This window comes from Leptodactylus fuscus, chromosome 3 (genome assembly GCF_031893055.1).
Source record: "Leptodactylus fuscus isolate aLepFus1 chromosome 3, aLepFus1.hap2, whole genome shotgun sequence".
Classification (NCBI taxonomy): domain Eukaryota; kingdom Metazoa; phylum Chordata; class Amphibia; order Anura; family Leptodactylidae; genus Leptodactylus; species Leptodactylus fuscus.
The window spans coordinates 135,170,635-135,194,051 of NC_134267.1; the positions used below are offsets into that span (position 1 = coordinate 135,170,635).

The following is a 23,417-nucleotide window of genomic DNA, read 5'->3' on the forward strand; positions in this document are numbered from 1 at the left end:
AATGTTCTTATCATGAGTAAACTTATGACTGTCTTTGAAATGTTTGTGTCCTGTTATTTGGCTGGATAAAATAGTGCTGTGATCTGCTGCTAGAATTTATGGGTCATTAAGACTAATTACACTTTTATTTTTGACTGTAGTTATTTATTACCTATGACCAAGTCTTATTTTATTAAAAGTGAATCTGATTGCAGACATAGTCCTTTATAAATCGTGTTTTTTCTCTCCAGCTGTTCAAGATAAGCTTGACCAAATGGTCTTTATCTGGGAGGACATCCAGGCTTTGACAGAGGAGAGGGAGGCCCAGTTGTTGGACGTGATGGAGCTGGCAGAGAAATTTTGGTGTGATCACATTGCATTAATAGCCACCATAAAAGACACCCAAGAATTTATCCGTGAACTCGATGAACCTGGAGTTGATCCCTCTGTTGTGAAACAGCAACAGGAAGCAGCAGAGGTGAGGTGATTGAGAAATCCATAGAAAAGAACAAGACTACACTATCGTCACACGCAAAGCTGTGTCGTTGTGTATTTAAAGCATATCATAACATACATATATACCGTACAACAAAATGGTAACAATGTTAGAAAACTCATTGTTGTTTTCTTAAAACTTTGTTGCGTATCATTTCAACTTATATCCATGCAAATTTGTCAGCAGAATCCAGACTGCCATATATACCTATAAAAATGCAGGCTGATATAAAATGTTGGCTGACTGGCAGACTTCAGTCCTTTGGATTTACTCATAGCTTCCTGGGCAAGTGCCCATTTGTTATAAATAGGGAAAGGGGGAATAAACTACTGCCAGACACTGCTCATGTCTTATCTCCTTTTCCTGGTCCTTCTTTTCCCTGACATCTGTCATCAGGGACAGTTGGCACACCACCATACACATTAGCTGGTTACCCAGTCATGCTGGAACTATGGGGTTTGACCAACATTCAGCAGATGTGTATGGACACACTTGGAAGAAATGTATGTAAATGATCTGGATGTTACTATGAAAATATTTATTTTTTAGGCGATTAAAGAAGAGATTGATGGACTGCAAGAAGAGCTAGATGTCGTCACTGCTCTTGGGTCAGAGCTGATATCTGCATGTGGTGAACCGGATAAACCTGTTGTGAATAAAAATATAGATGAAGTAAGCACTGGTTCATACTTTGGAGGTTAAATCATATAAGAGATACAATTGTGATTTTGATAAGGTTATACTGTAGCATTCCCAACATGAAGCAGAAAGTTGGGTCCTTAGCAGTAAAACTGGATTCTTTATGTCAAAGTAACATGTTTGTATGTTTTCTAAGTATTCTAACATTACATTTCATATACAGAATGTTTAGCTATATTTATATTCTGCTATATTTATTGCCAGGTAAACTGTGCTTGGGAAGTGTTGAATAAAACTTGGAAAGAACGAGTGGAAAAACTGGATGAAGCTATGCAAGCAGCCGTACAATATCAGGATGGACTGCAGGTACAGTATAATATGCATATATCAGACTTGTAGAATATGCATATTCAGATTAATATGCATATTTTTTTCATTAATTATTATCATTATTACATTTCCTTTGCATTTCAGATTTTTATTAGGATTTAGTAGGAAAAGGAGAAAGGGACATCTACAGAAGAAATACAATGTTCACTGTAGCTTCACAAACATTAATTAACATCAGGGCTGAATATTTAGTATAGAAGTGTTGCATCATCACCTTGCAAAATGGAAACAAGATATAAAAGTTTATATTTTATTATAATGTGACAGTTATAAATAGTCAAATAAAACCTTTTAAATAATTTGCTTTACATATACAGCTTATTGGTCCCAAGTTACAGTATAGTGAGAGCTGCAGGCAGATTTTTATTGGAAAGTTGACAATGTCAGTAGCCACATCCCTTACAGTTGATACAAGCTTCTGGATAATGTAGTGCAAACTAGTATGAGTGTTCTTGGAGGATCCTTTTTATTTGTCAGATTACTGTACATGTTTTCTTGTATAAAGTCTCCTCAAATTACAAACAAGAGAACACAGTAAGTTCTGTTCTGACACTCAATAACTAGGAGAGGCTTCAGCTCTGTAGCCTGCAGAATTGTAAATGCAGCTCTGGAAGAGTTCTCAATCAAATTCGGTGTAGAGTCAGTTCTACATTTGTTTATGTCATTTTGTGTGTTCTGTTGAATGTGGTGAAACTTCAAAATTATCTATGTATTGTCTCAATGTCTATCATGAAGTTATAGATTTTTTTTTCTGTTTTTCTTAGGCACTCTTTGACTGGGTGGATATTGCCATGGGAAGAATAGAAACAATGCCACCGATAGGAACAGACCTAGAGACTGTGAAGCAACAGATAGCGGAACTTAAGGTACTAAATGTAACTGGTCATGATGTGTTCTTTAGTGATGGCATTGGTTAGTATTCTGTTTATTGCTGGATCCAGTCTTGTGAACTACATGTATTTTTTTGCTGCAGCATTTCAAGACTGAGGCATATCAACAGCAAATAGAGCTGGAAAGACTGAATCACCAGAAAGAGTTGTTGCAGAAGAAGGCGACAGATGAGAATGATAAGCTAGCTGTTGAAGACTCCTTCAAAGAACTGAAATATTTATGGCAAGCTCTGGAGGATAAGATTATCAACAGACAGGTAAAGTAGAATTGGTGTTTGCTGACTAATAATGTGATGAGGAATCCATAGTGGAATCAAGAATTCATCATGTTACTGTCATGATGTATGTTGGTTCAGATTCTCTTACATTGCAGGAAAGTAGCATAAGTAATCCCCAGTATTTACTAGCTTGTTCAGCATTCTGCATACTGGTTTGTGTTTATTCCAAGCAAGATAGGAATATATTGCTGAACAAACTTCACAAAATTGAAAGCAAGTTATGAGTTAAATATGAAATGGCAACTGGGTGTAAGGTAAAGTGATGTTACATAAAGATGTGTATAATATTACGGTTATGTAGAGTAGATCTTATACTTTTTATTACTGGGGCTTCATCAGTAAGAACACGTTGATTGGACTGTATAATGTGAACATATTTGTCTTGAGTCAGCTCAATGGTGCACTACACTTCTTATTTGTGCTGATGAAAAATACATAGCAGCCCATGGTATGTTATATGTTTATCACTGTAGACTACATAGTAGTATTTTAGTTTGCTGAACCCTGTATTAAGTGTTCAGTTATACGACCATTTTATACCAGTTTATGAATATCATCTGCAATGGGGTGTCTAGAATGATAAGTCTGGGTGACTCTATTTTGGAATCAAACTTTGAAAAACATCAATAGACTTTAATAGGCTTTACAGTTTCTTTGTCCTGGAAGTAAGAAATTGCAGTAATAAAAGAAGAAAGTTAAGTTGTGTCTCCACCAAGAAATGTTATCAAACTATGGTTACTCTGACGTATAATTACTTTTTGGTTTCACCTACTTCCAGCTCAGATTTTTCAGTTTTGACATGTTGACTAATTAGGTTGCTAGAAGGTATACACAATAAGCAAGGCCGTGTCTGTTCTTGCTTTGTACAACATAACTGACTGTCCAGAAAACGTTAATCTACACTCCACTGAATCATATGAATATATAAAACTTTAGCTATAAATATATAGAAAGTACATAAGTATATAGATGTCTTTTTATTATTTTTAGTATGTGAATGGTGAATAAACCGTTTTCGTTGATGATTTTGTAGAATTCTATTTAAATACTAATCAAAGTGCTCTTTGTAATATACTGTCTAATTGTGTACTGTATACTCTGTATTGTTGACAGCACAAACTAGAAGGCGCCCTGTTAGCCTTAGGACCATTCCAGCATGCTCTGGATGAGTTATTGACATGGATGACCCATACAGAAGGACTGCTAAATGAACAGAAAACCATTGGTGGAGATCCAAAGACCATTGAGATTGAACTTGCCAAACACCATGTAAGAACCATTGTAAAATCACTTGTGATCTCTTTTTAATGAGTATGATATTAGTGTTTTTGTGTACGTTATCACACTTATTACTGTATCACTTGTTTCTTAACCAATGAAGGTACTCCAAAATGATGTATTGGCACACAAGTCCAGTGTAGAAACAGTACAGAAGGCTGGGAATGACCTGATAGAGTCCAGTGCTGGAGAAGAAGCAAGTAGTCTGCAAAGCAGGTTAGAAGCTCTGAGTCAACGCTGGCAAAATGTCTTGGATAAAACAGAACAAAGGAGGAAACAACTGGACAGTGCGTTATTTCAGGTGAGTGGATATTTGTTCACCATTGCTTTGGGAAGCAATATGCAGATATTCAACTATCAATAGTTTTTCCTTCTATTTGTTATGTTAAAGTGGTATTTCCATAATTAATTTTTATAATCTATCCACAGGATAGGTGATAAATGTCTGATTGCTTGGGGCCCCACCACTTGGGTGCCTATGACCACTAGGATGGGGGTCTTAAAGCTCCTGTTTCACCCCAGTGACAAGGAGTTTGAATATAGCATGCATGTTGAGCTTGTCACCGAACACAATGGGGACTGGTGGTCAGATGTGCTAAATACAGATTCTTTTCATAGACATTGAATTAGGCAACAGAGTGCTTTTTTTTTATTCAAAGTTTTTTTTATTGTTTTATAATTTTTCAATAACAGGGTAATATAACAATTGCATATCAGTAAACAAAACAGGTAGGTGAAATACCATAGTAGGAGTACATAGCAATACGCAATAAAAAAAATTACATGGTATAACACAGCATATTGGACTAAAGATGATACACCATTGCAACGTTCAATCTTGAGTTTTCAATGGCATATGATGGCCATTATACGATAGAGTAATCCATATGGTAGGGGAGGGGGGAAAGTGCATTTTGACCACCCCTCTATTCAAGTTCATTCTCCCCTGTTCTAATGTTTGTGGGGTCCAATGGTGCGGGCACCAGCGATCAGACATTACTCATCTGCCGTTTAGATACGCGATAAATGCTGATTATGAGAATGCCCCTTTAAGATTGGCTATTCTCTGTTTCTTGCTGTAATACTTCACCATTATAAGTCATTTTTTGTAACAGGGGAGTTAATGTACATATGTATATTGTTTCACTATTTCAGTTGCTTGGGCTTTCTCTATTTCTCACTCCATTTTGACTATTTCTGTTTTCTCTCTACCTGTTAAGGATAAGAGATGTTACACAGATTACTTCCTTATACAGTAATAATATACATGTATTTAGAGTAATGAATGACTTCATGGTATGTACTTTGAATTTATTTTTTTCTGAAGTTCTTTATGTTTATAGATCAGTAGATGTCTTTGATTGTGTTTGCCAAATAGTGTCCCCAAACACACACAGAACCATTTATCATACAATTTCGGAAATCAATATCCAGGAATAGTTGAGAAAGTACTTATGCACTGCACAATATTATATTGCTGACATTTGTTTAACACTTATCTATTCTGTGAAATTTAGGCTCAAGGTTTCCACAATGAAATTGAAGAGATGCATCAATGGCTGTCAGACACTGAACGTCATTTACTGGCTTCCAAGCCTCTTGGAGGATTACCAGAGACGGCAAAAGAGCAGCTTGACACTCATCTGGTAAGAATCTGAGCTCTAACAAAGTTTTGTAGTATGCTTTTTATCTAAAGACTTGCCTCTGATATGTTTATACATTTTTGTTATTTAAATAAAGTCATATATAAACTTGACAAGATGATACATAGAGAAATATACTATAATTGGTGCTGTATTTGATGTCAAGAAGCAATGATTTATTTTGTTTATCTTATGAATTACAGTAACACATATTCACTAGAATGACCAATTAGGTTGTGAAAGAGAACATTGTTATTGTTCATACTCATATATGTGTGTGTGTATATAGATTATATATTGTATTGATAAAATAATGCATGTTATGTATTGTTTTAGGAACTGTGTGCTGCCTTTGAAGCCAAAGAACATGTTTACAAAAGCATAATGCATAAAAGCCAGCAGATGATGCAAAGATGCCTTGAAGAACCAGAGGCAAATATGGTTCAAGACATCAATAACTTAAAAGAGAAATGGGACTCAGTTGAGACAAAGCTCAGTGAGAGGAAAGTAAGTGTTGCTGTTGGATCAGAGGATACATTTTTGTTGTGGATGTTAGGTGGGTGACCGTCATACTTACCTTGTTAGAAGACATCAACATTATACTCAAAATGATAAATGGTTGAATTTCAAAAAGAGACAAAGCACTCTTCCAAGGAGACCATTTTTGTTTTTTTTTTCTGGGGAACATAACATGAATGTTACATTTTTGTTCCTGAGATGTTTCCAGAAATTACATGACTTATTAATCTCTTTTTATTAATGATCTTGTACAAGATTTTATTTGGCTGGTGTTAGAGAGAGAGCATGGCTTTCTGTCTGTATTGAATATCATTAAATATTATGCTGTTCTTTAGGAGAAATGATAACAGAGATATAGCTATTTATTAATTTGTGCTTCTCTTTAGGGAAAATTAGAAGAGGCTCTTGGTTTGGCCATAGATTTTCACAATTCTCTTCAAGACTTCATAAACTGGTTAACTCAAGCTGAACAGACTCTTACTATGGCTTCTCCCCCAAGTCTTGTTTTGGACACAGTGTTATTTCAAATTGATGAACATAAGGTATGTATTGATTTACAATATTGCATGTTACTACAGTCATTGGTTGGGGTGAATGTTGAGGATTTTTATTAACTTTTGTTTCATCTAAATGTCCTATTGATGTCTCCCATATTTGCCACTGTATAGCTTGCACTGCAACCTGCCAGGAGAAGTTTGTAGTGTAAGAGTGATATATATACAGTATACTGCAATACAGAATTATCTTTATTTATAATAGAATACAATAAGTATATATATATATATATTATAGAATACAGTAGAAGTATTTATATTAGGTATCACAACACCTGAAAAGACCTGAACTATGACAATATAAAAGTATTTGTCCAGTATGGTGAATGCTCCTCCTTTCTTCTTGTCTGCTAGCAGTGGGCTGAATAAGTTAGCTAGGGAGATGGTGGGAGGGGCTAGTAAAGGGTGGGATCATTTTATTGGGTAGAGGCTAGTAATGGGCAGGATCACTAGGCTAGAGAGATGGAAAGGGTGGGAAGGGCTATTAATGAGACAAGGGATGGTGGGAGGGCTAGAATGGGCGGGATTGTTAGGAGAGTGTTATATTTGAATCTGTTTACCTTTGAAATCTCTCTAGTTATTATATCATTTTTATAATGTGATATTCTTTAACAGTATATATCCTTTATAGAATATATATTTGTCTAATAAATTGTATTTTGTAGTGTGATTGAAATATAACTATATGTATGTCTGTGTGTTATATTCCAGGTGTTTGTTACTGAGGTAAACTCGCATAAAGATCAGATAATGGAACTGGATAAGACGGGCACCCATTTAAAGTATTTCAGCCAAAAACAAGATGTGGTCTTAATTAAAAATTTACTGATCAGCGTGCAAAGTCGGTGGGAAAACGTGGTGCAACGTTCACTGGAACGAGGTCGGGCTTTAGATGATGCTCGCAAGCGGTCCAAACAGGTAAGAAACATTAATATGGTATTAAAAAGGAATTAAGTATCTCTTCCAGTGCTGAGTAACATTCTTATATTTATTTCCACAGTTCCATGATGCTTTTACTAAACTTATGGAATGGCTTGAAGAATCTGAAACATCTCTAGACTCAGAACTTGAGATTGCTAATGATCCAGACAAGATCAAAACACAGCTGATACAGCATAAGGTCAGGGATTTCTTACAACAAATCAATTGTGGATAACGTGTTAAATCTTGTATTTCTCTGGGAAAGTGAGTGTTCATGATGGCTACAGAGGTATCAGAACTGAAAATGCATTTTAATTGTAAATAACAAAATGGCAACTAACAATGGGTATTTAGATTTAAACCAATCACAGAACCTTGTGGTGCAGTCAGCACAGTTTATAGTGATGTATTTTCTATTCAGGACCACTACTCCATTCTTGTAAAAAATGTCCTTTTATCCCTATTGAAATGAGCAGAAAAGGGCTATAGGCGTGTTCACTATTTGCTGCTACTAACTGCTGCTCAGCCCCAGCCCACTAGTTCACGGACATCTCTCTCCCTGACCTCAGCATGCAGTATAAGGGTCCATTCACACGGATCAAAATGGTGAGGAATTTGGTGTGGAATTTCAGCGCCGAAAATAAGCCTCCTATTGACTTCAGTGGGTTCCTTTTTTCCTAACATAAAAAGGAACCATTGAAGTCAATGGGTGGCACTTTTTTCAGTGCTGAAATTCTACACCAAATTCTTCACCATTTTCCTCCGTGTGAATGAACCCTTAACTGCACAGTGTATGTCTGATGATGTCACACTGAACCCAGAAGTAAAGGAATCTGGCTTTAGCTGCCCCAAGCTTTAGAGAGTGTTGCTTTCCATCGATGGCCTTCACAACCTGCTGCTTCTAACTGCTGCTCAGCTCCATCCTCATTAGTTGGCTGACATCTCTCTGAGGCCAAGGAGAGAGATGTCAGTCAAGAAGTGGGGATTGATCTTAGCAGCGGCAGATAGTGAAGCCCATTGGTGGAAAGCAATACCCCTAAAGCCCTTTTCTGCTCATTTGCATAGGGATAAAAGGACAATTTTTACAAGAATGGAGAAGTGGTCCTGAATAAAAAAAAATACATAACTGTAAACTGTGATCACAGCCCTACAAGGTACTATAATTAGTTTATATCTCAGTTTTGTCCTGACAGACTCCCTTTAAGTTTTTAAATGCTTGTTGAATACTAAATAATTAACCCATAACCATCAGAAATATACCTGCAGATGTGTATGTGTGGTTGGCATTTTCATAGACCTTAGTGCAATGGCCTAGGTCTGAAAAATTATAATCTGTATGAAATAATGAATACATAATTAATACAAAGGGATAAATAACTGCATGATATGGGATATAGTTGTATACCAGCACATGCAACAGATCACATTACGCTTTTTCTGTGGTTTATCCATAAATTATAAAACTATTACAGCTGACCAGTCATCTTATTTTCATTAAAAAAAAGAATAAAATGTAGTGTAGTGTACTGTATATTTATGTAATATTTATATGGCGTCTGTGTGTTATTTCTAGGGTTTCTATCAGACTTTCCCCTTTACTAAGGAGTCGATATGGAATGTAATAATTGTACAGCTGCCTTATGGGTAGCAGAGGTTTATTGTGGTATGCTGCAGGATATAGTAATACTGTAACATACACTCACCGGCCACTTTATTAGGTACACCATGCTAGTAACGGGTTGGACCCCCTTTTGCCTTCAGAATTGCCTCAATTCTTCGTGGCATAGATTCAACAAGGTGCTGGAAGCATTCCTCAGAGATTTTGGTCCATATTGACATGATGGCATCACACAGTTGCCGCAGATTTGTCGGCTGCACATCCATGATGCGAATCTCCCGTTCCACCACATCCCAAAGATGCTCTATTGGATTGAGATCTGGTGACTGTGGAGACCATTGGAGTACAATGAACTCATTGTCATGTTTAAGAAACCAGTCTGAGATGATTCCAGCTTTATGACATGGCGCATTATCCTGCTGAAAGTAGCCATCAGATGTTGGGTACATTGTGGTCATAAAGGGATGGACATGGTCAGGAACAATACTCAGGTAGGCTTTGGCGTTGCAACGATGCTCAATTGGTACCAAGGGGCCCAAAGAGTGCCAAGAAAATATTCCCAACACCATGACACCACCACCACCAGCCTGAACCGTTGATACAAGGCAGGATGGATCCATGCTTTCATGTTGTTGACGCCAAATTCTGACCCTACCATCCGAATGTCGCAGCAGAAATCGAGACTCATCAGACCAGGCAACGTTTTTCCAATCTTCAATTGTCCAATTTCGATGAGCTTGTGCAAATTGTAGCCTCAGTTTCCTGTTCTTAGCTGAAAGGAGTGGCACCCGGTGTGGTCTTCTGCTGCTGTAGCCCATCTGCCTCAAAGTTCGACGTACTGTGCGTTCAGAGATGCTCTTCTGGCTACCTTGGTTGTAACGGGTGGCTATTTGAGTCACTGTTGCCTTTCTATCAGCTCGAACCAGTCTGGCCATTCTCCTCTGACCTCTGGCATCAACAACGCATTTCCGCCCACAGAACTGCCGCTCACTGGATGTTTTTTCTTTTTCGGACCATTCTCTGTAAACCCTAGAGATGGTTGTGCGTGAAAATCCCAGTAGATCAGCAGTTTCTGAAATACTCAGACCAGCCCTTCTGGCACCAACAACCATGCCACGTTCAAAGGCACTCAAATCACCTTTCTTCCCCATACTGATGCTCGGTTTGAACTGCAGGAGATTGTCTTGACCATGTCTACATGCCTAAATGCACTGAGTTGCCGCCATGTGATTGGCTGATTAGAAATTAAGTGTTAACGAGCAGTTGGACAGGTGTACCTAATAAAGTGGCCGGTGAGTGTAGTAATTGACACTATATGTTCCCTCTGTATTTTGGTCATTGCATTTTTCAGTGAATTATGTTTCTGTTAGCAGCTTGAGTACTTGACAAGGCACAATGTTGTGATAATTCCTATATTCAACTTTTGGAGTTGTCTTTACCGTTTATAATGAAGAACAAATCCTATCATATGCTATGTTTACGTAGGTTATTACAACTGTCATGTCACACAGCTTGTGAGAATTTTTTGGGAATTACTAAACCATAAGTGCCAGATTACAGATCAGATTTTTTCCCTTTAGCTTGCGGTCATCATATTGGCTGATGGATGATTCCAGAAAGTCCAGATTTTTTTTGGCTTTATTTGAAGAAATTGCATTTTACATTTTGACAAGGCTCTGTTACCTCTGATGGCCAGCCAATGCATTAAGTAATATGTATATTATATCACACCACTAAAAGAAGTATAAGATTTCTCTGGCACAGCTGAGAACAAGCTAATAATGTAATCTGTACTACATCTCTGTGTGCAAGACTAACACATGGGTTTGGAAGGTAGACCTTATGAGCAAAAGTTTCCATCGGAACATTGCTAATATGATGTATTGCAGTTTCTTTCTGTATTCTTCGTCTTGATTTACATCTTTATTCTTCCAGTCCTTTTGCTGCCAAAAGTTTCTATCTCAGATTTCATGTCACAAAGCCGTTTGTCAAATGTTTTTGTTGTTATTCTGTCTCTTGTACCTTTGGTGGAATAGCAGGAATAGCTTCTTATTGTAATCCCCAGGAATTCCAGAAAACCCTCGGTGCCAAGCACTCAGTCTATGATACCACCACAAGAAGTGGACGCTCATTGAAAGAAAAGGCTACACTTAGTGATGATATCCAGAAGCTTGACAACATGCTTAGTGAGATAAGAGACAAATGGGATACTGTCTGTGGAAAATCAGTGGAAAGGTGAGGGATGATTTTATGTTACTTGTTCCTCCTGAAAATGATGGTGTATGCTGTATTAAAAAATGACTAATTTTCCAACTTCTGTTGACTCAAATTTCTCAAATACATTAGATGTTTGAGTGTAAACCGGTGAATTTTCAACATATCTTCTTTTAACTTTTTTGTGTAGGCAAAACAAGCTAGAAGAGGCACTACTGTTTTCTGGCCAGTTCACAGATGCTTTGCAGGCCCTTATTGACTGGTTATATAGAGTGGAACCACAGCTAGCTGAAGACCAACCTGTACATGGGGACATTGACATTGTGATGAACCTCATTGACAACCACAAAGTAATCATAAATATACCTGTCACTTATTTTCTAGATCAATAGTTACATAAAAAGTGAATGTCATAAAAAACAAAAGAAATAATATTCACCTCACTGCTGCCCAGGCCACACAGCTTTCCCCTTTGGTCTCTATTCTTGGTGCCTCTTGACACTTGGGAAAGGGCATTAACTGGTTGAGGTGAGTTAGAGACTAATGGGTTGTCTGGTAAGCATTGGAAGGGGAGTGGCCAGACAATAGCGAGGTGAATTTCAGTTCTTTTGTCTTTTTTTATGCCCTTTAAAACTATTTACAAGCCAGCAACCACTTTATTATATATTCGGTGTAAATCAGGTTTGGCATGCTGTCTCTTTAGGTTTTCCAGAAAGAGTTGGGCAAGCGAAGCAGCAGTATCCAGGCATTGAGACGTTCGGCTAGAGAGTTAATTGAAGGAAGTCGTGATGACTCTTCTTGGGTGAAAGCCCAGATGCAGGAATTAAGCACCCGCTGGGAAACCGTGTGCACTTTATCTGTATCCAAACAGACCCGACTAGAAGATGCACTGCGCCAGGTGGGTTCAGAGAGGAATTACGCATCAGTCATGACAACATTCTTTTCCTGTATTACATTTATGAGAACATGATACCAGTAAGTCTTGTCTCTGCTCTTAAAACTGACAAGTGAATTGTTATATTATTACAGTTTGTAGCTTAAGTGCACCAGTCATATTTACAAGGTGGCTAATAGAAAATGTAGTTATTCATCAGTCATAGGTTTAGTAACAATGCCATAGTTTGGCATATAGTCACATCACAGCAACTGTATACTATATTATGCTGCGTACATAATTAACTTGATCAACCATGACCTGTATGTAAGATCTTACCAAAGGATATCTTATTGCAGGCGGAGGAGTTTCACTCTGCAGTACATACATTGCTGGAATGGCTGGCAGAAGCAGAGCAGGCCTTGAGATTCCATGGTGTTCTCCCTGATGATGAAGAGTCTTTGAAGTCACTCATAGACCAGCACAAGGTGAGAAGAATGCACCTTCTGGTTTAAAAGGGTTGTTCAGCCAACAACAAAAAAATTTCCAGCCTAGCTCAGAATCTTGCATAAGAAAAAACAAAGAAACAGTCACCTCCATTTTGTGTTGCCCCTGTCCACCTGTAAACCTTGCTACAGCCAGTGATGGTAGTACCATGTCTCATATCCCTTAGCTGGGACATCATCATAGCAGCAGGACATTAAGACTGCAGCAGTCTAGAAAGCATCAGAAAGAGAATAGGAAGATTGTTAAAGGGAATATGAGAGGTTTTTTTATATGCCATTCTGAGCCAGTTTACCAGTACTTTTTCTTGGCTGGATTAGTTCTTCAAGCCCTAGTAAAGCTTACTAGCAGGAAAGGTTAACATTCCACCCTGGTTCTGCATATGAGAACATAAACTCATGAGCAATAAAAAGATCACCAACCTCAAGACATCTTTATTAGGGAAAGGCATGTATAATGACAACATGCTGATGTTTATTTTGGAACAGCAGCAGGGAATGGAAAGAAAATAGAAGTGTTACTACTGAGAGCCATATTTTCAGGCTCCATCTCTTCATTATGCGATAAAGTTTCTCCACTGCTGTTGCTTTCTACCAAGTGCACAACATTTTTTGCACAGCCTGGAACAGTTCCTTGCTGGGATTTTTGTTTGTTCCTCTTCCACATGATATGTATGTAGTATTTATGTGGTTGTCATGGAGAGTATTTTGTCATTGATAAGATAATCTGTATGAATTATTCAGTCTGTGTTAGGATTAATTTGCTGTTGGTTTGCTGTGAAAAATGCGTGTAGACATGTCATGCTCTCTAAACCCTGATTCCTCAGAAAACCAGAATTAACCACTACAAAGCATCATATCATGATATTAATGACACTGAATGCAGAGTTGGACTGGAGCACAAGGCTCATCATCTATCCCCATTGAAGGAGGTGCTACTGATCCAGATGATCTGGTTCTGCTTTAAATTTAGTGCATGATTTTATGTAAAGGCAACTTCATTGGAAACATCTACATTCTCAATTTGTTAGTTGGGTTATTTTGTTCAGACACCAGTTTCGAATGTTTGGACCTCTTATGATAATGACACATTTTTTTTTAAACATGCATGATCTTATTATGTGTACACCTTAAGGGGAACATCAGTAGAATAAACAGTATTGCACACGGCACCATTCATTTATCCCGGAGGGAAGTGATATCACAGTCCTTGATCACATGACATTCAGATGAACAGGACTAACTTGCAGCATGGCCATGTAACCAACACTTTTTTTTTTGCCTGAAATCTGGCAATCAGAATAAATCCCTGAAACAACGTGCCAACACCAAAAAACCTAGTAATAACTATAACCTGCAATATTGCCACTCAAACAAGGCACAAAGGCATGTCCTAAACTCTTTTAGAGAATTACCCATTGCAATTTTCTCTGGCAGAGAGTACCATAGTCTCACTGCTTTCGCAGTAAAGAACCACATTCTATGTCTATGTAGTTCAAGCTTATTCAACTTTGCCATTCTGAAGTTCAGTATTTTTGCGTCGCCCTATTGAAAAACAAATGGAAATTTATTATATCACGGTCACATTTCTTGGTGCACCTGCACCTTTCCTATTCTATCAGTTTATTTGCAATATTAAATCCAGAATGGCCTTCTCTATGGTTGGCTCCTGCACCAATTATTTTTAAAAACCTGTTTCCTGAGAGTCAGAGGTTTCAGTTTCCTATTTATACATAGTTAGTTGTAGACTCCAAAAACAACTAGCTCATTGTGCTTTGTTGCCCCATCTATTTTTATTAGTAGTAGACTTTCTTGGCTGCAGCTTAGCCCTATCAGGATTTTATTATTGTATGTCCTGCCATGTCTATTTCTTATGTTATATTTTTTATTATAAACCATTCTAACCCCTCCCTTCGTTCCACCCTGTTTCATTATTTTGCCCCAGTCACCATCTCCCCCTCATAAGTCTCTAGTTTAATTACTCCTCTAATCTTCTAGTAAGCTTCTCCCCATAGAGATCCTGTAGTCCAGAGTGGAAACAGCCCAGTTCTCCAAGATCCCCTCCTTCCTACACCATTTCTTGAGACTCTAGTTTATCTTCCTAATCCCCATCTGTCTCTCTAGTGTGACCCGTGTACAAGCATATTTCAGAAAATACTACTTTTGAGGTCCTTGCCTTCAGCTTATAGCCTAAATCCTTGAAATCTTTTAATTACCTTTCACTTCTCGCTAACTTGTACACTAAGACCCTCCCTATAATCTATCAACCTGATCCACGATTTGTTGAATTCGAGCACAAGGAAGACAACACCTTGATCATCATACAGTTTGTGACAGATTGCCCTGGCTGTTCCTCTAACAATGTAATCCCTAACTATCAGCACCTGCCTGGCCTGCAATTCTGTAATTCTGTCTTGCACTGCTGGAAAAGACATTCCCTTGGCTATCAAAAGGAAGTGTCTCACTGCATCAGTTTTACCCCTGTAGTAACATCCTCTACTGCCAACTTGGCAAACTGTTGGGGCTTGCTGGTTAAGAGCTATGCTCCCTGACATTTTTCCTTCTACCTTGCTACATTCTTTCAGACAGCTAGCTGCTTAATTTTCCTGCATCTCCAGACCACTATTTCCCCCTTCACTTACCTCATCTACAATTTTCAATTTGCTTTCATTTTGCACAGCAGTATGCCACAATATATCACTGCTAAGGACCTATTTTATATAACTTTTCATATGAGAACAATAACAGCAGAAACTATACGCAAGACCACACAAAACATGCTCCATATAAAGTAATGGAGGAAAAGCCAAAATGTCCCTGAGGGAACCAAAACGTAACTTCAGGTGGTATGATACCAATACCATCTGAACTGCCCGCAGGACATGAAATTGACAATACAAAAAACATTGTGTACTGGAACTAAGGATGTCACACTGAAACAAATCACCTTAATAATAATGTCCCAACACGATTCCCCAGCAATTCTTGGTTTATCAAGGGACAGATTATAGACAAGTGTGCCAAAAATACAACAAAGCCACCAAAGAGTTACCAATATATACAGTATATAAGCTAATATGCTGTAGATATAAACTCAGAATACTTGTTAATAGTGGCAACACTGCTAGTATGATTCACAACTATATAAGAAATAATACATACAGTCATAGCTGTAAGTGTTGGCACCCCTGAAATTTTTCCGGAAAATGAAGCAAATCACAGAAAATTATTGCAATTACACATTTTATTATACACATGTTTATTTCCTTTACGCACACAAACACTTACAGCCATGACTGTATAGTGTAATAAATAGGAAATAATGAATAAATATACATCACTCAATACATAAATAAATAACTGATATAAAATTTATCCAGCCACATAAGGAGATGCTATGCAAGTAAGAAAAATAGATAATCCATCCTGTGACTGTGTGTATATTAATGGAATCCTGGCAGTCTTTGATAGATTACTTATGTCAAAAATGTACATTTATATACATAAGTTGAATGCAATATTGTCAACAAGTTCATTCTAGCTATGTTTGTTTTAAGGAATTTATGAGAAAAGTGGAGGAGAAAAGATCGGAGCTGAATAAGGGGGCGAGTATGGGAGAAGCTATACTTTCAATTTGTCACCCAGATTCTATTACTACAATAAAGCACTGGATAACCATCATCAAAGCCAGATTTGAGGAGGTATGTGAGCATATAGATTTTTTACATGATGCCTTATTGTAGTGGAATAGAGGAAAAAGGAGGGAATGTACAGATTTATTGACAATGTGAAATACAGTTTACAAATGAAAAGCTTCTCTAATCATATATTCTTTTTTTAGTACTAATTTATTTATGAAGATTTAGCAATATATTAATGTCGACAGTGACTAGAACATTTGGAAAAATTTCATGTGTTTTAACTGTGTTTAGGTTTTAACATGGGCAAAACAGCATCAACAGAGACTAGCTTTTGCTTTAGAAGACTTAATAGCCAAGAAAGAACTTCTGGAGTCTTTACTCCAATGGTTGCAATGGGCAGAGACAACACTCAATGAAAAAGACAAGGAGGACATCCCGGAGGAGATAGATGAGGTCAAAGCTCTGATTGCTGAACATCAAGTAAGAAAAATTCTTCCATTTCGGTTATTATATGTTCTACATTGAGGATTTAGTGCTACATTTTATTTAACTTGTGTCATTTTCAGGCTTTTATGGAAGAAATGACTAGGAAGCAGCCAGATGTAGATAAGGTTACAAAGACTTACAAGAGGAAAGCTGCAGAGTCTACGTCAGGTCAATCTCAAATCCCAGTCTTAGACAGAGGAAGAACAGGGCGTAAGTATTAAAGGGACACACAAATAATGGATATAGTCAGCTATGCAGTTAAAGCTCCACTGCACGCAACTCTATAAAAGAGATTGTAATCAGTATCCTGCATGACATTATATAGTAAGTGAATGCTTTTATGCTTAAGGTAACTGGATTTTCAGTATGGAGTGCTCTCTGCAGTAGAGTAGATTGCACATTGATCTGTAATATTGTCCCATATCCCTTTAATGAATTGCTGTTGCAGAGTTTATGCATGTACAATGTGCAAGAGCCCTTGACCTTCCTGTCTGGATTTAGCTCTTTGCTGTTTAGCAATTACATAGTTTAGTTTGATTTTTGTGTTTTCTGTATTTTAACAGGAAAACGTTCACCAACTCCCAACTTGTATCCAACTGGTGCACAATCATCTATAGAAACTAAAAACCCAAGAGTCAACTTATTGGTCAGTAAATGGCAACAAGTGTGGCTTTTGGCATTAGAAAGAAGAAGGAACTTGAATGATGCTTTGGACAGGTTGGAGGAGGTACTGTATATTTTAGTGATATTTAATTATTCTTACAGTATCTTACGTGAATATTGATACATATACAAAAACAAAATAGCAGTATTTGATATTATACTGTACTTGAAAAAAACATAATTACAACCAAGGATCTTGAAAATGGAAATACCATCCCCCTTCGCCCAAATTTATACTGCCCAATGCTTCCTAGTGGCCCGCAGGTAAGTAGTAATAGTCCCCAGTATCCTCTAGGCAAGTAGTAATGTTCTCCAGTAGCCCTCAGACAAGTAATACTGTTCCTTATGACCCTCAGATAAGTAATAATGTCCTCAATGTCCCCTAAACAAGTAATAATGTTCTGAAGTGGCCCCAAGCAAGTAATAATGTTTCCCAGTGGCCCCCAGAATTTAATAATGCTCCCCAGTGGCCCGCAGACACCTCATAATGCTCCCCAGTGGCCCTCAGGCAAGTGATAATGTCGCCACTAGCCCCCTGACAACTAATAATATCCCACAGTGGCGACCTGACAACAAATAATGTCTTCAGGTGGTCCCCAGACAACTAATAATGTCCCCCAGTGGTCCCCTGACAAGTAATAATTTCACCCATTGGCCACCTGACAACTAATAATGTCGCCCCAGTCAAGTTATATTGTCCCCCAGTGGCCCCCTGATAAGTGACGTAGCTGGTCTTTAGCAAGTATGACTAGCTAATGCCTGAGTAATAGAGCAGGTGCAGGAAGTGAAAGCCTTCCACCTGCATCATTCTATTCAACTACACCAGCATCCTAAAGATGGCCATGAAGTTAAATGGAGGCATGTGGCCATATCCCCACCGGATTGTCATGGCTTCCCTGGGAATCACTGTTTTAGATGAAAAGGGGTCCTATGGTGTCTTCTGAACAAGGGCCCTTACTTTGAAATCTCAAAATGCCTGTTATAATTAAAACATACGTACATTATGTATATTAATGGGAACCCCTTTCATTTTAGTTACGGGAATTTGCCAACTTTGATTTTGATGTCTGGAGAAAGAAATATATGCGATGGATGAACCACAAAAAATCCCGTGTGATGGACTTTTTTAGAAGAATTGATAAAGATCAGGACGGAAAAATAACACGCCAAGAATTCATAGAAGGAATTCTGTCTTCAAGTAAGTGTCACAATGATCGTGCAGTATTATGTTACTGTAGGTAGTACTAGATTGGTGCTCTCTTTATAGACCTTGCTGTAACTGACCCAGTGCTAGAAAATTGCAAAAGGTGTAAAGAGTAACAGATATGAAACAAAAGAGATATGTTCAAATAGTGCCCTGTGGGACTGGAATCCACACTGCTTTATCATGGGATAACAATTCTGGATTGTTACCTATCCTAAATAGTCCAAAAGTACTTACATATGGCAATACCAAAAAAACTATCACCTATAACATGGTCCATAGAATGCTCTGATCCACCTCGCCATCTGCTCAACATCCTAAAAGGGTTTCCCAATGCATAAAAAAAATCAAATCAAATGGGCTACATAGGAGGACATAACATAATAAAAGGTTTGCTCACCTCTCCTGCATCCCCAAATTTGGTCTAGACAAATGCCCAAGACCGTGCCGTGCTCGGTTTCCGACATGCAAAGGAAATGCTTGGGTCACGGCTTTGGACTGTGATTGGCTGAAGTGAGAATCTCCACGTATTTAGTTTGTACAGAGAAACACCAATAAATGGATCACAGTGAGGACCCGGGTACATTACAGTAAACCTTTTGTTATAATGCATAGTAGCCCATTTGATTTGTTTTTCATGCTGGAAACCCCTTTAATGACTCTTTAAGACTAATTGTTAAAGTGTTGTATTAAATTTGTTCAGAGTTCTGTTGAATTGATAGCACAGTTCTTCAGCGGTTTAGTTACTTCCTGGGTGAGAAACCAAAAAGAGTATCATCATTGTCATCAGTCCCCTTAAAATATGGAGTACCACAGGGTTTGGTTCTATTACTGATACTGTTTGCAGTTTACAATTAGGCAAATAAATCCCGGACCATGGACTGGTATATCAACTCTATAGGCAATTAATACCCAGTAAGACAAATTCTTAAAGTTCACAGTAACCCATCTCCAATCATAAATTCATTTTATATTCAGTACATCTAACCATGGAAAATACAACCCTTCAAAGCTCAGACCATGGGTATAATGTGGGTGTAGTTATTGATGGGGAATGTCTCTCCGGAACCAGATAAAGCTCCATTATCAAATCTTCATACTTCCACCTGAGGAACATTGCAGAAATTAAACACATACTTCCAGCAGAAGATTTCTCCACGCTGGTAAACATCTGGACTACTTTAATACCCTGTAGTCCTGGCCGACGAAAAAATTCATTGCCTTGAGAAAGTCCAAAATGCAAAGTGCAGTAAGTTTATTAACCTAACCACCCGGACATGTTCCTATAATTCCTCACTGCACCCACTGCCTTTAAAATGGAGAATAACCTTTAAAGTTTGCTTGATGACTTAGATGAAAACCTGTTTAAGCCCCAACTACATAAAATAAACTTTAAAAGCCCAATAATCCGTGCCTCCTTTTCATATCACAAATAAGCTGTCCATCCCCAGGATTCACCTTAAATGATTTGGCGCTAGAAGCATCAGCCATGCAGCCCCTTACTCTCTGGCACACATTACCCACACCGATCATGGGGATCTCAATCTTGGACTATTTTAAATCAACACTCATCTCTTCAGTGTGGCATCTAAGAGCAAATAAGACACTCACTATACATACCATATTGCAAAATACTCTTTCGTTAACCAGTGGACTGTGCTTTGAATCCACTGCAATAAAAATGCATTATAAATGTTGTTGTTATTCAGTGCATGCCTCTTGCTCTTGGTCATTACCTTTATTTGTTCACTATTACACTGGTGAAGATGGGCAGATAAGGTCACTCTCACAAAATTGAAAACATTAGCTTAAAACTCATGATCAGACCTGTATGATGGACGAGCAGACGTTTGTCACTTATCCTCATAACTGATGAGTTCCACCATTTTCCATGGATGTGACTGTAAAGTGTTTGTCTTCAGTGCACACTGCTTTCCTCTTACTTCACATTATTCAGGTTGATCATTTCATTAGTTTTTCGTACTATAAATCACTGTCATTTATGAAAATCTATTTACGGACAAAGGAAAAGACATGGTAACCATATTAAATTCTCCAGTGTGCAGGACTTTGATGTCATTGCCTCCTCTAATTTAATATTTTGATTTTCCCTGTTTATTGGATTGCAGAATTCGGCTTTAGTGTAGGTATTCTAGAATACAGTTGTTTTTTGCCATAAAGAAACAGCAGTCGTCACTTTAGATAAGATTTTTTTTCCTGCATTCAGTATCATAAACTGTACATAGACACAAAAATGCCTTTGTTGTAAGTTCTTTTTTTATGGACGTACCCTTACTTACCCATTGGGTTAAGCTGCCCTTCTTTTAAACATCATGTTGTTGTGCTAACTATCCTATTTGTGTCTATGTGTGATCACCCATTGGGTGTACAGTAATATTTTAAGTCTTCTATTAGCATGAATTGGTGTTATGAAACATTGGAGTCCTTACCCAAACTGGAAATCAGTTACAGGGGTTATGCCATTATGGACACTTATTCCCTATTCACAGAACAGGAGGTCAGAGTCCAGTCGCTAAGAGCCTATTTGCCAGTCACCCTAGTGTCCAGGAGTCCCCAAAAGCTTATATTTAAATGAAGAGCCAGTGCACTAGTCTTACTGGTGCTCCATTCACTTCTTTCTGGCTGCTGGGATTGTACTCTCTGGCAATTCCAGCTACTCTACAGAAGTGAATGGAGAGCTCATCACACAAGCGTTCTGGAGCTCCAGCTACAAAGAAGCCATTGGACACTCATCCCCTGCCCTCTGGCTATGGTATAAGTGTCCATTTTAGTGCAATCTTCAAGTGTGGCTACTTCTATATTATTTTTAATAAACCTAAAACCTATAACCCATCTGTTTCTAGAGTTTCCTACCAGTCGTCTGGAAATGAGTGCTGTGGCTGACATCTTTGACCGAGATGGTGATGGCTACATTGACTATTATGAGTTTGTGGCAGCCCTTCACCCCAACAAAGATGCATACAAACCTATTACTGATGCAGACAAAATTGAAGATGAGGTACCTAATCCAAATTATATATCTTGGTTAAATATTGTAGTTAATTATTAGACAAAAAATGTCATTCACAGTGTATGAAATGTATTGTAATTCTATTTTGCCAGGTTACACGACAAGTGGCAAAATGCAAGTGTGCCAAACGTTTCCAAGTAGAACAAATAGGGGATAACAAATACAGGGTAAGTAAACATTACATTTCAGTTCACTTATGTATTGTTGGAAAGCAAAGAACATGAACTACCATAGAAATCTGGCCATAAGAAACATTTCCATATTACAGTGAAGAGAGTATAACTTTAGCTACTGGTAGTGTGAATCTTTCCACCATTTTCTGGTTAGTTAGTTTCTGGACTTCAGTGGAGAGTCGTGTGGTCACCTCTTCATTGAACTCTATGAAGACTATATTAGTGATCATGGGTTACCTAACCCCTGCTCTTCTTTCATTAGTACAGGGCCAAGAGGTTGGACCTGTACCCATCAGGCATCTATAGCGTATATTCATAGGATATGGATTAAATGCTTGCAATGAGAATGCTCCTTGGAAAAATTATTTTATATGTACAGATACCAAACTTGATAGAATCGGAAGTGCTATTATCAGTTTTCTGGGTCTCATTAGACCCCAGAGCATAATAAGTGAAGACCTAGGGAAGGTGAGAGAAAGCACTTATATTCACCTTGCCTCATTTCTGCTGAGCATCTTTACAGAATTTGACGGTCCCCATTGTCATGATATGATGATCCCCATGTGTCCAGAGGTTTCTCAGCATCCTCTTTATGGCTCCGTCTGATGTCATGCACCCTGGGGACCACTGGACATCCAGGAAAAATGAACCAAGGTGATCATAAGTCTTTGTTATTGTCCCTCACCTTCCCTATTTTAGGGTCTAAGGAAACCCCAGAATATGAAAGCATTTTGTGGGTGAAATGCCCCAAAAGTTTCTGCAGCCTTTCAAGGGTTTTGTCAGCATGTCATTTTATAGAATTAGTTTAATGAGAAGTTAAAGTCCCTAAATTTGAGCTAAGTTAAGAGTGGACGTGCCCATGCACTGTTGTAGAACTTATTTATTTAAGATATCCAATAGTAAAGAAAAGAGGTTCATCAACACTAACTTTATTTTCTCTCAATTTTCTCTTTGCAATTAGTTCTTCCTGGGAAATCAGGTATAAACCAGTAGAATGTTATTAATGTACCCATGGTCATTTAAGCTTGTGATCACTGTTACCTGGTCATAACCTACACATCCATTGTGTTCTGCTTTATAAAATTCATCACAGCTTTGGTGAAGGTTCTTTACTATTCTTTGACACGACTGATATCAAACATTTTGTATCACTATTATTTACTTCTGAATAGTCCATATATAGTCCTGAGATAGTACCACTAGTAAATCTGCACTGGGTGTACATTAGTGTTTTACAGATTCTCTTTATGTAGTAAGACAGCGACTTCATTTTTATCTATATCTAAAGCTCCAACATACCTTTATATGTAAAGCTCCTACCTTCTTCATGCCAATGACATTTCAAGCATGTCATCATGAGCAGACTGAATATACAGTATATACTATGTATATGTGTAAATATATATGTACAAACACAGAGTTA

The 23,417-nt window shown here is 37.8% G+C and overlaps 1 protein-coding gene across 3 annotated transcripts in view; it reads left to right on the plus strand.

Moving 5' to 3' along the window:
* Positions 1 to 23,417, plus strand: part of DST (dystonin) — a 397,510-nt gene that overhangs the window by 359,542 nt on the left and 14,551 nt on the right. For all 3 annotated transcript variants that reach the window (XM_075268370.1, XM_075268369.1, XM_075268371.1), the window contains exons 75-98: positions 231 to 457; positions 1,025 to 1,147; positions 1,379 to 1,480; positions 2,269 to 2,370; positions 2,478 to 2,651; positions 3,786 to 3,941; positions 4,054 to 4,251; positions 5,468 to 5,596; positions 5,930 to 6,100; positions 6,499 to 6,654; positions 7,378 to 7,584; positions 7,667 to 7,786; positions 11,271 to 11,440; positions 11,610 to 11,769; positions 12,123 to 12,317; positions 12,653 to 12,781; positions 16,354 to 16,497; positions 16,729 to 16,917; positions 17,004 to 17,133; positions 17,487 to 17,650; positions 18,622 to 18,784; positions 21,655 to 21,809; positions 21,914 to 21,988; positions 22,956 to 22,973. In XM_075268370.1, the coding sequence (XP_075124471.1) occupies positions 231 to 457; positions 1,025 to 1,147; positions 1,379 to 1,480; positions 2,269 to 2,370; positions 2,478 to 2,651; positions 3,786 to 3,941; positions 4,054 to 4,251; positions 5,468 to 5,596; positions 5,930 to 6,100; positions 6,499 to 6,654; positions 7,378 to 7,584; positions 7,667 to 7,786; positions 11,271 to 11,440; positions 11,610 to 11,769; positions 12,123 to 12,317; positions 12,653 to 12,781; positions 16,354 to 16,497; positions 16,729 to 16,917; positions 17,004 to 17,133; positions 17,487 to 17,650; positions 18,622 to 18,784; positions 21,655 to 21,809; positions 21,914 to 21,988; positions 22,956 to 22,973 (3,557 nt within the window). The remainder of the gene's footprint in view (positions 1 to 230; positions 458 to 1,024; positions 1,148 to 1,378; positions 1,481 to 2,268; positions 2,371 to 2,477; positions 2,652 to 3,785; positions 3,942 to 4,053; positions 4,252 to 5,467; positions 5,597 to 5,929; positions 6,101 to 6,498; positions 6,655 to 7,377; positions 7,585 to 7,666; positions 7,787 to 11,270; positions 11,441 to 11,609; positions 11,770 to 12,122; positions 12,318 to 12,652; positions 12,782 to 16,353; positions 16,498 to 16,728; positions 16,918 to 17,003; positions 17,134 to 17,486; positions 17,651 to 18,621; positions 18,785 to 21,654; positions 21,810 to 21,913; positions 21,989 to 22,955; positions 22,974 to 23,417) is intronic.